Source organism: Montipora capricornis, chromosome 11 (genome assembly GCF_036669925.1).
Source record: "Montipora capricornis isolate CH-2021 chromosome 11, ASM3666992v2, whole genome shotgun sequence".
Taxonomy (NCBI): domain Eukaryota; kingdom Metazoa; phylum Cnidaria; class Anthozoa; order Scleractinia; family Acroporidae; genus Montipora; species Montipora capricornis.
The window spans coordinates 1,355,150-1,370,149 of record NC_090893.1 but is presented as its reverse complement, the minus strand read 5'-3'; the positions used below and the strand labels follow the sequence as shown (position 1 = coordinate 1,370,149).

Here is a 15,000-nt window from a genome sequence, read left to right as displayed (position 1 = left end):
TAAAAACAATTCTTATGCAAAATTTCGGAGGGACAAACAAAGAGCATTGTGCAGGGTAATTTTGATATTGGCTAATAAGACCAATGGAAGGCTTTCAAGCAAAACGAATCGAAAAAAAAGAAAAAAAAAAAGATTAAATCAGCTTTAACTGGTTCGCCGACTTTTGCTCAATTTTCAAAATGTACGTGCTAATAGCACGGAAATGTCAGGCAAAAGTTGGCAAACATTTAACCGAGTAATTTACTTTAGCTTAATGCAAGTTTGCGATGATTGTCAATGACCGCAAAGTTTGACAACAGACCCGAAAAGTCTCGTTAACTAAACGCAAACAAGATTAGTGAACACCGCCTGTGTGATCGAATACAAACCAAACTCTCTCTAAACGGATCGCAAAAATACCTGAAAAGCTTTAAAATGAAGCTGAAACTCCACAATCAGATTTTTTTTTCAAAGAAAGCACCAATCCATTGCCTGTCATTCCTCGACGATCCTCGATCGGGAGCCCAAACACGGTTGATTAGTCACAGGAAGTGCAAATACACTGAGAGAAAGACTGTAAACAAATACAGGTGATTTTTTTTGCCGATAAGAAATCAAAAGGACAAAACTATCAAATGACCGCAATCGAATAATTAAAAAAAAAGATCAAATTGAAGATAGCGAGTGTCTTCTTTTTCTCAGAACACTACCAAAAAGTGACCTGAGTGCGAGGGGAAAATGTAATATCTAAAATAATGTTTTGGGAAACATTGGCGCTGTCATTATATTTTCACGTTTATAAAAATTGCTGCAGCAAAAAAGAAATTTGTGGGAGAATACTGCTCCGAACATTTTCAGTATTAAAACTGAAGAAAGACACCGTTTCGTACGAGATGTCGTTCGAATTGTGGAGTACGAGGAGGAATGTATAATAGCTCCAATAATTTTCTGGGATACATTATCGCTGTCATTATATTTCAATTGCTGCGACAAATAAGAAATTTGTGGGAAAACATTTGCAGTAATAAAAAAGAAACCGGTTTCGTTCGAGATGTCGTTCGTATCGTGGAAAACAATGGCAACCAATTCCCGTTTTAACTTTCGCATTGCTGTATTTGATAGTCATCTCAAGTCCTAGCAATCGATGTCGTATTAGTTCCATTGAGTTCAGCTCGCTTTAACTAGTAACAAACTGTATTTACATTTGGTTTTAATAGTTACGTGCTACGTGATCAATTTTTCGCAATATTTCTCGGATTCCATAGTGGAAAAGAAGGCAGAGAGTGACAAGTTACCTCCGATTTAACGAGCGTGTGGTGAATCCAGCCCTGGGCTGCCACAAGATTTTCATTAGCATGACACCGGTTTTTAAAACCAAAGTTGTTTAGCTGGCAGAGATTTTCCAGTGGGAAGTAGTCGTAGGAAAGACACGCCACGCGCTTGTTACACTCTTCGAGACACTGAAACCAGTCTGTGGGCCTCACAGTAGACATCACATGCCCAGGAAGCCACTTGTTATGAAAGGTTAGACCATCTGAAAGCCAAATGGTGACGACCGCAACCGAAGTTACCCTCAACAGGAAAAGCAATCGAGCCATAGCGTGGTCCCTTTCAAGTTAACCAGCGGGATTTTAGAAGATGAGCAATGGTTACTCATTTGATATGAATCACGATGTCTCTAGCTTCATTTATTGGGCCAGGTGCACAATATAGCAGAGCTGTCATTGAAGGGGGGGGGGGGGGGGGTGCATGCCAGGAACAATGAAAATGTTTTGCATTAGAAAGAACATTTGTTCCCAGAGGAAAAAGAACCTATTGTTCCTGCCATGTAACATGGCTGCCGTGCAAAACCTCTATAGAGAGTTTACTGGGGCATTTGTCTTTCTTTGAAGAAAAAATGATTTTAGTTGGTGGAGACAAATTTTGGTCAAACTACTTTATAACGGGACACTTGCTTCTATTTCACAGATTAAATCACAGCCAAACCTCGTGTGCCTTGCTTTGTTCTTATGACTAATTTAGTGTAAGAGTGTAAGTCCGTGGTAACAATAGGCCCGCAGCACGTGCATAACTCACGAAAAAAAAACAGGTCTGTTGGAAGCGTGCTTGGGTTTCAACAAAATGAGCCCCAAAATCGGCAAGAATTTGTGACGCTGATGAATAATAAAGCAGCCGCTATTTCCAAAACGATGGAATTACCTGGTGATAAATCAAGGGGGGGGGGGGGGATAATATGTTGAAGCAAATTTTATAATATTTTAAATTATATTTTCATGATCGTTTTATTGTAAGCAAAGTATTCGACATGTAGTGCATTGTGAATTGAGACGTGGTAACCAAATTAAGTGCAGCAGACAACCTCGTCCCTCTCAGTTAATTGAAATAACTTTCCACAAGATAAATACATTAGGCAACAGCCGAATTTCCGCCGATGTTAATGGAAACACGAGGACCGTGATACCGACCATGTTAGTTATCTTAAGGTAATTATCTGTAGTGTTTTCATTGCTATCAGTTTATCCAACATTTGAAGGCTACGCCTGGGGCACGTTATCTTACACCCAGGCTGTTATCTCATTGTCCTTTATGCAAAGGAAATGTATTGCCAGTTAACCAATCATAGCTAAGTAAGAACATATATAAACACCAATTTTTAGGACAGCTTGAGAGAGTTGGCTGCAGGCAACGGCATAGTGCTGAAGTTCCATGCCAGAATAAATAAGTTAAAACGCTAAAGCTGTGTCTACAAAATCTCTCCCGTAACATTATACTTGGTTGTGAATGGAAAGTCAATGGCCAACCAAAGTACCGCATTTTTCCATCAGATTATGTGGTCTACCGAGAAGCCAGAATCACGTTTGGTGGTGTTTTTATTGCAGTCAAAGATATATACCCTAGTTATCCGTTAAATTATGACACCAACTGTGAAATCGTTTGGGCTTCTCTACAGTTACCCTGTCAGAAGAACGTTCCACTTGCATCTTTCTACCGTCCCCCGCATTCAAGCATCGAAACAACCATGCAGTTCATAAACTCTGTGAATAATGTGTTTTCGGATCAAGCTCCTGCGTACCCACATGTCATTATTGGTGGAGACTTCAATCCCGAAGGTATAAACTGGGAGAATTTGGAAATTACTGGACATGGTTCATATGCACAACGAGGCAGATCACCATAAGGCATTTCAAAAGCAATCCAAATCATCTAAAATCGATAAAACGACTTAAGACACCAAAAACCGGTCAGATTTGATTTCTCTCCTTTGCTATAAGGATTAGACAAATTTTCCCGCACTGTTTTTGTTATTAAAAGTCGTTAGGTAAACTGGGGTATGTTACATTATAATTTGGCTGCCCCTTCGAAGAGCTGATTGAAGAAGTGAAGAAACATGTTCAGTTTGACTTTTTTGGGCTGTTGGGCAACTGAAAACGCCACTTCGTTTGATTATTGACGTACTGTACTTCACTGACGCAGGATGAAAAGGAGTCTAAAAATAGCCTTTCTCATTGACGACACAAATGATCAATAATGAACAATACACTTTCAGCCATCGCACTGACATCCTCCATTTCATCATCTTACCAAGTCCTTTCTCATTTCCTTTCTCCCTAAAGCTAGGGTTTGCACTGTCTGACATTTTTCAGCGAGCTCATACTATTGTTTACATGTAGCTAAGGTATTTAAAACAGAAATTCATAATGCATGTTAAGATTTTGGGAAACAGAGAGACCGCTTTAACAAATCAAGGTTCACAAACCTCATGCTAGTCTTCAGACCAGGTGAATGAGTTCCAGCCAATCAAAGTAAAGTTTCGGGTTTGAAAAGGACATCTTCCTTGGTGTCCACGCTTTGCTTTTTTAATGACTAATTTTTTCCCAATTTCTTTCCCTGCCAAGATCTTTGGCTTTACTGAGCGTTATGGATGTGTTGTATTCACCTCCTACCATTTCTCCTTTTTGTCCATAGCTGGGAAACTGACTGTTCCCAGGTAAAAATAACCTTGCATCCCACACAAATTACTGATAACCCCATGATCGCACAGCTTGTAAGCCGTAGGATATCCTTTCCAGTGAATAAGATTTCACTTCGCAAAGGAATTCCCCTTCCTCACTGAATGTTGCATGTTCGCCGTCTGATTCTATTTCTCATCCCACCACAGGATCCTCCATTAAATGAAACTGTTAACAGGCTTGTGTCGGAGATTGTGTGACTATTGTAAACGGATAATTATTTCGAGCAAGCCTTTTTGAAACATGCCATAACAGGAGTTAAAGTATATGTCAATCAAAGTTAGAAATCAAAGATGGAAAAGCTCCAAGCATTTTCATATTGATTGAAATATTGATTGAAATATAAGACTGTTGTTGACAGATCATTTGTTTAATTTGTAATTGGGTTTACGTTGGTTATGTAACCGCTATGATACTGAAGAATTTCTGGCTGGCTGGCTGGTTCACTGTCTGACTAGCTGACAGTGCGTGCCACACGATTTATGACGTCAGAGTAAGTTATGTGACAGTCAGAGTAACTCATGTGACATTGTTTAGCGTGGTCGACAATTTATTTCAAGTCGTACTGGAAAAGTGTCTTTCTTTGCTTTGTTTTTTTATTTCTCGTCGCTTTCGTCGAGGTGAGCACATACGCCGATGTGGACCCATTTCCATCAGTAGGGCTAACGCTCACATGGTTCATATGGGATTGAAATCTAGCACTTCACATTACACTCTATTCAGTTAACTCTGTTTAAAACATAAGTGCTACACGGCCAACGTTTGTATAAACGTAACCTTTCCTTGTACTTGTATATGTTTTTTAAAGTTGACTAGCAAGTGCGAGAGAGTACGTACTTCAGAAAGTTATTAAAACGACTAAAATCAAGTGTACTTGTGATATCGTGAAGTTTGGTCTTAAGGCATTCGCGGCAAGTGGCACCTCTGACGGGTACACAAATGGAAGCGAAACTGGCACTGTTAGAGCTCACATGTGGCAAAACCGATGGAATTGTCGGCACTGACATTGTCAAGAGCGAGAAGCGAGAGGAAAGAAGTTGGAGAAGCCAAACTGGAAAAAGGAGAAAGCATAGACAAGGTAAAGGAATGGGGGCAAGTAATCGAGGAAAGAATTGATTTTTTCATAACAAAATTAAGGTTATCGAAACGCACACGAAGTCAGCCATCGTCAAACCCCGAGAACACAGAGAGAGAAAAGCAAGAGAATCTGCTGGCTCAAGAGCGCAAAGAGCAACTACAATTTGATAGGAAACTACTGGAGCAGAAAGAAGAACTCTCAAAGCTAAAGGATTTAGCCTATACACACAAAAAGGAAACTCTTCCAATCCATGTGATACTGGGGGCGAATGACTACACAAAAACCAAGATGGCCTGCTATCAGCGTTCAAGAGCCATGGGAAGCCCATATCTGCTGAACACACCACGTTTGGGTGGACAATCATTTGTTCAGATCCTGAAGAAATGATTGTTATTACTGGGTTGCCTTATAAGGCAAACCCAGTCGAGGTCTTCGTTTAGTTTGTTTGTTTTCTTTTTTTTCTTTTTTTTAGTTTTTTTTTTTTCCGTGTCGGTAAAAGTCTTGCCTGTCACTCCCCTGGTAAGTGGTGTCTTTGTGTATAGAGCCTTCTAGGCGTATTTTCTTAGGATCGAGAGGGTAGTGGAACTGCGTAGATTTCTCTGGTGGACACAGTAGAATCATTAACTTAGCCTGCAATGGCGTCGAAAGTCATGCAACGCGAATGGCGTTTTAGTGGATCCTTAAACAAAATATACCCTTATGGAGCTCAATAATGGAAAGTCAGTTGGATAAACTAGGCATGAATCTCAAAAGCGACGAGTACTGGACCTCGACAACAATCTATCGCCCGTCGAGACGAAATCAAAGTGAGCAGTATTTACCTGAAGTACATGGTAATTTGACACAATTGAGTTTCTTGTCTTCACGCACGCAATGAAATAGGAAGAGGTTTTCGCCTCTAAGAGCAAATATGTTGTTTGTTTCAATAAAATTTTCGCTGGAAAAGGATTCTGTGGTATTTTCTGCCTTTGTGAATTATAATATCATGTTGTGTATTGAATTTTCGAGCTTAAGGTTGAAATGTGATATGGGAGAAGTTTTTTAGTATTGCTCTGTAAGCAGGAAGGGTTTACAGACCTGTTGGAAGCGTGCTTGAGTTTCAACAAAATGAGCCCCAAAATCAGTGAAAACTTGTGACGCAGATGAATAATAAAGTAGCTGCTATTTCCAAAATGATGGAATTACCTGGTGATAAATAACGTCGTACGTGTCTTGGAGAGTAAATTTTGACTTTGCATAAATAAGAGTTGGGCGATTGTGATCTTTGTTTTGACTTCGCTCATTTCATTGTCAAACTTTTTAACACTTGACAGAAAAAGAAACTTACAAAAACCCGGTATCTTGCCATCATTTGACACAGATGCTTCACTGTTTGGCGAGTAAACATACAGCGGTAACTTAATCACGGCGCCCGCTGAATTCCGGCCAAGTCACTTTCGATTTTGCAATTTACTTGAACGTAGCAAAAATCTCCCAAAATGTTTGTCGCTGATCGTAACTTTTTATATTCTATATTCACGGTTCAAAATTAATGTTGTTTTGATGTCGTAAATATTTTATTCTCGATCGACCGTCCGGTTTCTGAAAACTGTGTATCGATAGTTATTTGCTTTTTCATCAATATTTGTTTTGCATAAAGCAAGCTAAAAAGATCTGTACCTTGCTGAGTTCGCATTTGTTAGAGTTAATAGTATTTTCGGTCCGATGCTTCTTTTTTAGGAGGGGTACGTTATTTTGGTCTCCCATCCAAACACTAACCCCGCCCGGCAGGGCTTAACTTCAGTGAACTTTAGTATTAGAAAGCCTTCAGATGCTCAGAGGGCACACTTGTGGTAAAAAGAAGTTGTGAGGGAACTTGAAAATTATCAACATGTCAGCCCAGAAGCCAATGTTTCTCGCTTCTCTTTTATTTGTTATTCTTCAGAGACTGGAATGCTGTATTTCAATACCACACAATTCAGTGCCTTCTGATTTTCTGTAGCACGTACCACAGGCAACCCAGTGTATGCTTCACAGAAGCATCTCGTTTTTAAAGGAACAGGGTTGGCGCAGTGGTGAGAGCACATGTCTTCCAACAAAATGGCCTGGGATTGCTCCCTTGAGGTGACGTCATATGTGGTCTAAGTTTCTTGGTTCTCTGCTCCATGAAGCAATCTCATTGAAACCCTTCAATTGATTAATTTCATTGGTCATGCTTTTTCTGCTTTTTATCCACAGTGTAACTTTCAGACTTCAATACACGTATTATTTTTGTTGTAATTATTATTGCTGTATTCTTATTTATATCACAATGATGATGATGATTATTATTATCACCGTTATCTTTTTGTGGCATGAATTACCAACATAGAAGTTCATTACATGTGTTCCTAGGGAATGTGTCAGAAGTGGGATCCTGGGATCATGGTCCACTCATGTTGATGAAATTTTTAAAATTATATATATAAGTAGCCATTCTTTCTCATAGTAAATTACAATATTAATGTGCTTTGCAATTTTCCTGTCTTAATTTTATAATTTCTTCACCTTTCCATATCCTCATCTTTCCACGTCTGTCCAGGCTTCTTGTCATCAATATGTATAAATGATATTGGTGTAAATTGGTGACAAATTCTTTCCTGGCACATACAGTACTATAAATTTATATCTGCACAACAAGGAAAAATTCATACATGTAGACACTATATTCAAAATAAAATTTTGTTATCGATAATTTGAAGTATGACGTAATAGACTTGTCTTTTTGTTCCATTTTTGACAAGTTGGTAAACAAAAAAGAGAAAGCATGAAAGCAGTTGCCTTCTCATATCAGGCAGAACATAAAAAACTGTTGCTCAGGCAATGATCACCACATAATACCCCTGAACAGTGGGCCTTCTTCATGTACCTCTGCAGCAGAAAATGAAGAAACCATCACAACAATGAATGTGACAGACCCTTTTTCTGCCACCCTTTCGCATCTGAGGCAGGGCTAATTACTTTTTTCATTTAACTGTCCATTCCATGCATAAAACTCCAGTTTTGTTTGTTTAAAATCAAAGTCCTTTTGTCCAAACCTGCCCTTTCATATCACACAGAAAATGAAGAAAAAATTAATGCACAAAACCCTCAATCAGTGAAGCTTCTACATCTGCAGCAAAACATGAAGAAACCATGACTTGGCACAATGAACGTCAACGACCCTTGTTCAGCCACCTTTTCCACATGTTAGGCATTTTAAAATTTCAAATGACATTTTACTGCCCAATCAGTAAAACACAGTTAATGGAACATAACCGTACTAAAAGGGCTATTCATGTCGCAATAGTTATCATGTTCTTTGTAGTCAGTCGTTCAAGGTCATAACATCAATGGTCTTGTTATAAATAAAACAAGGACATAAAGACCATTGACCAAATCTGTTAAGGCCTCATTCATTACTGCTAAAGAGCACGTGTAATGCGTACCTGCTACATCATAGACCCTGTGCAACTGGCTACTTTAACAGAGTCCAGCTATAAAAGCCTCAGTTAGCCGTCCAAAGTTCACTTGGCAGTTTGTCTTCTTTTGTAAACCAACTAGCTGTTTGCAATTTAACATTTTTCATCATGGTTCGTTCTCGTCCTGCTCTCAACCTCAGTCGTTCCACAGCAAAAAAGGCGGACCTCTTAAGATTATTGAGCTAAGTACTGCAGCTTTGTTAACAGGCTCTCAAACTACCAATAACAGGTTCAAAAGCTCAGCTTGCCGCCAGACTTGCAACCGCCTTGTTCGGCAATCCCTCCACGGCAGTCGCCCGTGGGCAAAAGCAATCGTCTAGGGTCAAGACGGCAACCACTAGAAGCCGTCGCTCGACTTCCAACACCGTTTGCACATGAGCAAACTGCGATAATCAGGTCCAAATGGCTCCAAAGACGCCAGCACACGTCCACGAACAAGACATCAAGGACTGCGCCCAGTCGGATGAAGACTCGTCCTCTTCTATCGGCAAGTTAATTGTCCATTCAATAAATAAAACTCCAGGTTTGGTTGCTTTAAGACAAACTCCATTTGTCCAACAAAAACGCCCTTTCATATTAGGCAGAACAAAAAAGAACTGTTGCTCTGGCAATGATCAATGTACTATACACCAGTAAGTGGACCTTCTACATTTGCAGTAGAAAAGAAATTAATGCTTAATTTTGCAGCAATGAATGTGACAGACCCCTTTTCTGCCACCCTTTCACATCTGACGCAAGAATGATCCATTCCATGCATAACTCCAATGTTGCTTGTTTAAAAACAAGCCCTTTCATATCAGTCAGACAGAAAATGAAGAAAACATTGCTAAGGCAACGATAAATGGACAAAACTCTCAATCAGTGAACCTGTACACCTGCTGCTGAATATGAAGTAACCAAAAGACCCTTGTCCATCCACCTTTCCACACGACTGTCAAGCTTCTTTAATATTAATAATAATTACATTAATTTTATTATTATAACTGTCCATTCAATAACTAAAACTCCAATTGTCCAAAAGAGCTTGCCTTTTGTATCAGGCAGAACAAAAACACACAAAAACAAGAACAAGAACACTGTTTCTCAGGCAACGATCAGGGCACAATACTCTTGATCCCTTGATCACTGGGCCTTCTAGATACATCTGCAGTGGAACATGAATGCCACGGTCCCTTGTTCAACCACCTTTCCACATGTTGGGCATCTGATTTTTTTATTTCGTAGGTAAGAAACACTTTATTTATACCTGCTTGTCCCGCCAACTCAAGTAATAATAATCATTGTCCATAAGAGCTGATTTCCACAAGGAGAATGTGGTTACAAGAAATTGGGCTTGCATCTGATTACTTGCAGGTCAGTTCTGAAGATAAGTGTCCCTTCAGTCGTAAATTAAACTATATTTAAAAAGACTCACTAACAATTCATAAGCCCATTGACCAATCAAATGGTCAATACACCACGTGCAGTGACTTTATATGACTTTTAAACGTATGGTATTTATTCGCCAAAAGCTGTTAAAACGTTAAGGTACTTAAAATTTTATGAATATTCCACTCTAAAGTTAGTACAAAATATATTGCCTTTTTGTGCTATTGAAGCACTTGATTCCAAGCGAGTATTGAATACATAAAAAGCCATTACGTCATTCATGGAATGTGTTGACGTTGCAACTTTCATTGGTAGGGAAATAACCACTGTACTAAAGATAGCAGTGGATAACGTAATTGTTGAAATTATGTGACTCGTGTGACTACTTTGCTAGCCATTTACTTATGTAAAATAACCAATTAAATTTAATCGTGATTTTTAAGAAAGAAAGGTGTAAGTTGTTAATAGAAAAGGTTCCAGATTAATTAAGACCATTAGGTCATCAGAGATTTCACAACAGCTACGACTGATGGTGCAATCAGAGATTTCACAACGGCTATATGTGATGGTTCAATAAGTTCGTGTGTAGTCGTTGTCAGTTGTTGTGCTGCAGATTGATCAGGTGATTTTGCGTCTATAGTCATCAGTGAATCAACAAGGACTGCTTGCAGACAAGAATCGTGAAGGTAGATGTTCTGGTGTTTATTTTGGAAACGCTTGTGCGAAGAGAATTTTCCAAAGACTAGAGCGGAATGTTGCCGATAAAACGCTTTTTGAGTATCTTTACCGTGTAGTGGTGGAATACTTTTCCCTGAGAATTTTTGATTGATCGCAAGATATTTAATAAGTCATGCAAAGCTTAATTGTTCGGCAAAAAGAGAAACGTTGAGTCACAGAAGCAAAATTCTGGGGGGTAGGGGGGTGGGGGATAACAGAAAAAAGGTTCATGGTATCGCTGACAAGACTGTGTAAGCTTGTAGTTTCGTAGGGTTCTATGGCCTGGAAAATTGTCACTTGTCCTAGTACTTGTTATTACGACAACAGTAAGAAATAAATATACCTAGGAAGGTACTTTCACCACGGACATAATGGCCTGCGTTATAATTTTTTTCTGGCTATGGCCCTGTGTGGTGTCTACAGTAGTCAATGAATCATCAAGGACTGCCTTGGAATGTGCACTATATTGCGACTATAGTGCTAAGAAAACAGATGAATTTTCAAAGTGCGGTTATAAGATTTAAAGATCTTTTTGTTTTGTTTTGTCGGTGAGCAGACCCAAACTCCCACTCGGCCATATAGTCAGTAGGACTTATGATGTTTATTCGCCAAAAGCTGTTAAAACGTTAATGTACTTAACATTTTATGAATATTCCACTCTTTATTTCGTACAAAATATAATTATTGCCTTTTAGTGTTATTGAAGCGCTTGATTCGAAGCGAGTATTGAATACATAAAAAGCCATTACGTCATCCATGGAATGTGTTGACGTTGCAACTTTCATTGGTAGGGAAGTAACTACCATACTAAAGATGGCAGTGTATAAAGGAATTCTTGAATTATGTGACTCGTGTGACTACTTTGCTAACCATTTACTTATGTTAAAAAACCAATTAAATGTAATCGTGACTTTTAAGAAAGAAAGCTGTAAGTTGTTACGAATGGAGGATGATGACACGAAGAAAATGCTACCCGTTCATATCATATTGGGAGCAAATGACTTTGCAAAAATACGCACTGGGGAGTGGTTGCGAGTAGGACGACGGGGAGACCCAGTTGTTGAATTCACCAGATTTGGATGGACAATTATGTCGCCTGGGGCTGATAGTGGCTTATCGCTGGCCCTGTTAGCTGTAAACTCTAATGCTGACTATAAGAAGTTGTGTGCTCTTGACGTATTAGGACTGGCGGACTCTGAAACCAGAGATCAGAGTCCTGTTTATGACGACTTCAAGGAACAGTTAGTTCGTTCTCCAGAAGGATGGTACGAAACTGGGCTACCTTGGAAGGGAAACTGTCCTCCTTTACCAAACAACCGGGAAGGGAGTTTGCGCAGATTAAACGCTCTTGTTCTGAAGCTGAGAAAGACTGACCTGCCAGACGAACATAACGCTGTAATCAGAGAACAGCTAGAAGAAGGCGTAGTTGAGCGAGCACCTGTTGAAGTTACTGGAAGAGAGTTCTTCCTACCCCATCGTGCTGTTGTGAGAGGAAATGCTGAGATGACAAAACTGCGAGTGGTGTACGACACGTCTGCACGTGCACCAGAGAAAGCCCCGTCGTTGAACGATTGCCTCCATGTTGGACCTCCATTACAAAACAAGGTGTGGAGTGTCGTTGTTGGAAACCGATTCCATCCTGTGGTATAACTCGACACTTCCATCAAATCGGACACGCTGGCGTAGCAACCACAGTGGCGAAGGTAAGGACAAAGTTTTGGATCATAAGAGCTCATGATTTGGCCAAGTCCGTAAAGTTCCGATGTGTGTGCTGCAGAGAAATTGAAGCAAGAACTGAAACACAACTTATGGCTTACCTTCCCAGAACTCGCCTGGAACCGTTCACGCCCCCATTTCATCATAAAGCATGTGATTTCTTTGGACCGTACAAAGTGAAGATAAGCCGAAAAACAACCACCAAGCATTATGGAGTAATCTTTACCTGCATGAACACGAGAGCTGTACACCTGGAGCTGGCAGTAGATTATTCTACCGTTGAATTTATGCAGACGGTGAGACGATTCTTCGCCATCAGAGGACAACCTGCGATAATGATGAGTGATAACGGTTCTCAACTTGTAGGCATAGAGCGCGAACTCAGAGAGATGATCCAGGGGTGGAATCACAAAGAGCTAAAAGAATTTAGCGCCGAGAAAGGAATGAGATGGTAGTTTACTACGCCTGGAGCACCACATCAAAATGGCTGCGCAGAAGCATTAGTTAAAGGCGCCAAGAAAGCCCTAAAGAAAGCAATTGGTGAACAAATCCTGATGCCATTTGAACTATACACCTGCTTATTGGAAGTCGCTAACCTGATGAATCAACGCCCCATTGGTAGAGTTCCTAACGACCCGGATGACGGCTAGTATCTGTGTCCAAACGACATGCTCCTTGGACGAGCTACCTCAATGGTACCACAAGGACCGTTCAGAGAGACCAGGAACCCACAGCATAGAGTAGAATTCGTACAGAAGATAGTAGACACCTTTTGGAGACATTGGACCCGAGACGTGTTCCCGACGTTGGTCCCTAGAAAGAAGTGGAACGCTGAAAAGCGCACCGTGAGAGTGGATGACATAGTCATCATGGAAGATTCCAACTCTGTTCGCGAAAACTGGACCATCGGAAGAATCATTAATGTTTACCCAGGAAGGGATGGCAAAGTTCGAAATGTAAAATTCAAGACGTCAACCTCGGAGTATAAAAGACCTATCACAAAGATTGTGATCATATACCCCGCAGAAGGATACAAGGACTGATGTAGTTTAGGATGAGGACACTGCCCTCATCGGGGCGGAGAATGTTAACGTAGTTTTTGGACTATGCAAGGAATTCATAGTTAAGGAATTTGCGGTAGCCTCGTACACGCCCAACAGGAAACTTAAATAGTAGATAAACCTCAACTTTAATTAAGCAGTTTAGGTTTTACCCGATATCTGAATTGGACATGTTTCATGTGATTTACTGCTTACTTGTTACACTGTTTTATGGTTATCCCGATCAAGGAAAATTAAGAAAACTCGCCATAGAAGTAAGTTTATGATCGCTGTTGTAATGTTACCAATAATTTCAGTTTTGTTAGTGTAGTAGGCGCAGAACTGTGGTGGGATGGACCTGCTTGGCTCTCAGAACCTGTCAAGTGGCCAGACGACATCATGCCGGGACCAAGCTCTGAAAGTATGGCAGAACGAAAGCTCCAGCAAGAAGTGTTCCCGGTTGGAGTTGAGACCCATGATGATTTTGATTTGGTCCTATGGAAGTTCGAACTGCGTAAGGCCGTGAGGATTGGTGCTTGGGTCATGCGATTTCTGCATAATTCACAGTACTCTTTCAGCAAGACCAAGGGACCACTGACCACAGTTGAGGTTGAAAAATGTCAGATGTTCCTAGTCAAGAGAGCACAGCTACAAGGGATCAGCCACGCCAAATTTGACAAAGACCAAGAACAACTGAACCTGCAGCCTAGTGAAGAGGGTGTATTGGAATGTCGAGGACAGATCCAGGGCGAGTACCCAATGTACCTGCCTGACTCAGCTCTATTAGCAGCGAAGATAGTGCAACGGGCTCACGTCACTACACTCCATGGGGGAGTTGGTCTAACCATGGCGAGAGTAAGAGAAAAGTTCTGGATACCCCGTCTTCGGAAATTGATGAAGAGAATTGTGAGAAATTGCAGCGGATGCAAACGCTTTCAAGCTGTGGCCTTTGCAAATCCGCCACCTGCATCTCTGCCAAGAGAAAGAACGGAAGGTAACACGCCCTTCAACGTGATAGGCGTGGACTTTGCCGGACCTGTGAAATACCGTGACAAGCGCAATGATAGCAAAAGGCCCATGTGGTGTTGTACTCCTGCAGCCTGACTCGCGGAGTGTTTTTGGAGTTACTGCCCAATTTGGAGACTACACAGTTCATCAAGAGTCTGAAACGGTTAATTGACAGAAGAGGACGACCATCAAAGGTATATTCGGAAGATAAATGGATAGTTTACCTCAAAGCATCATACTTACATGTAACTTGACATGTTCTCTTATTTACCTTACAAATTGGTTTGAAAAACTGCCTCTCTTGTGTGTAAGGCATGGTTGCAAATTTCTCAGGACAAAAGTCTGATTATGCAAGGGATATCGAATTCTTAGAAGTAAAGGCCCAAAACGCATCAAAGGAGACTGTAGATAACTTTTTTCAGGCGGTTAAATGGAGGCCTTGTCCCCTTTACTCTATAGACTTATCTGGTGCAAAAACAGCCTGGTCAACATTCTGTGAAATAGTGCAAAATTGTACTGGAGTGACAGTTTTAAATATGGCTAAGGTTGTGGAGCTCAACTTGAGGAAAACAAAGCTAGTTGCCAGCCATCTACTTTTTATTACG

General features: G+C 40.4%; 1 protein-coding gene across 2 annotated transcripts in view; it reads right to left on the bottom strand.

Moving 5' to 3' along the window:
• The window catches only part of LOC138024220 (uncharacterized), a 34,300-nt gene that overhangs the window by 7,701 nt on the left and 11,599 nt on the right, over positions 1–15,000 (bottom strand). Inside the window, exon 1 of one of the 2 annotated variants that reach the window (XM_068871336.1) lies at positions 1,275–1,683. The exons of the other annotated variant lie outside the window; for it this stretch is intronic. Coding sequence (XP_068727437.1) covers positions 1,275–1,577 — 303 coding nt within the window. The 5' untranslated portion in view covers positions 1,578–1,683. Of the gene's footprint in view, positions 1–1,274; positions 1,684–15,000 lie in introns of those variants that run through there. 2 annotated transcript variants of the gene reach the window in all.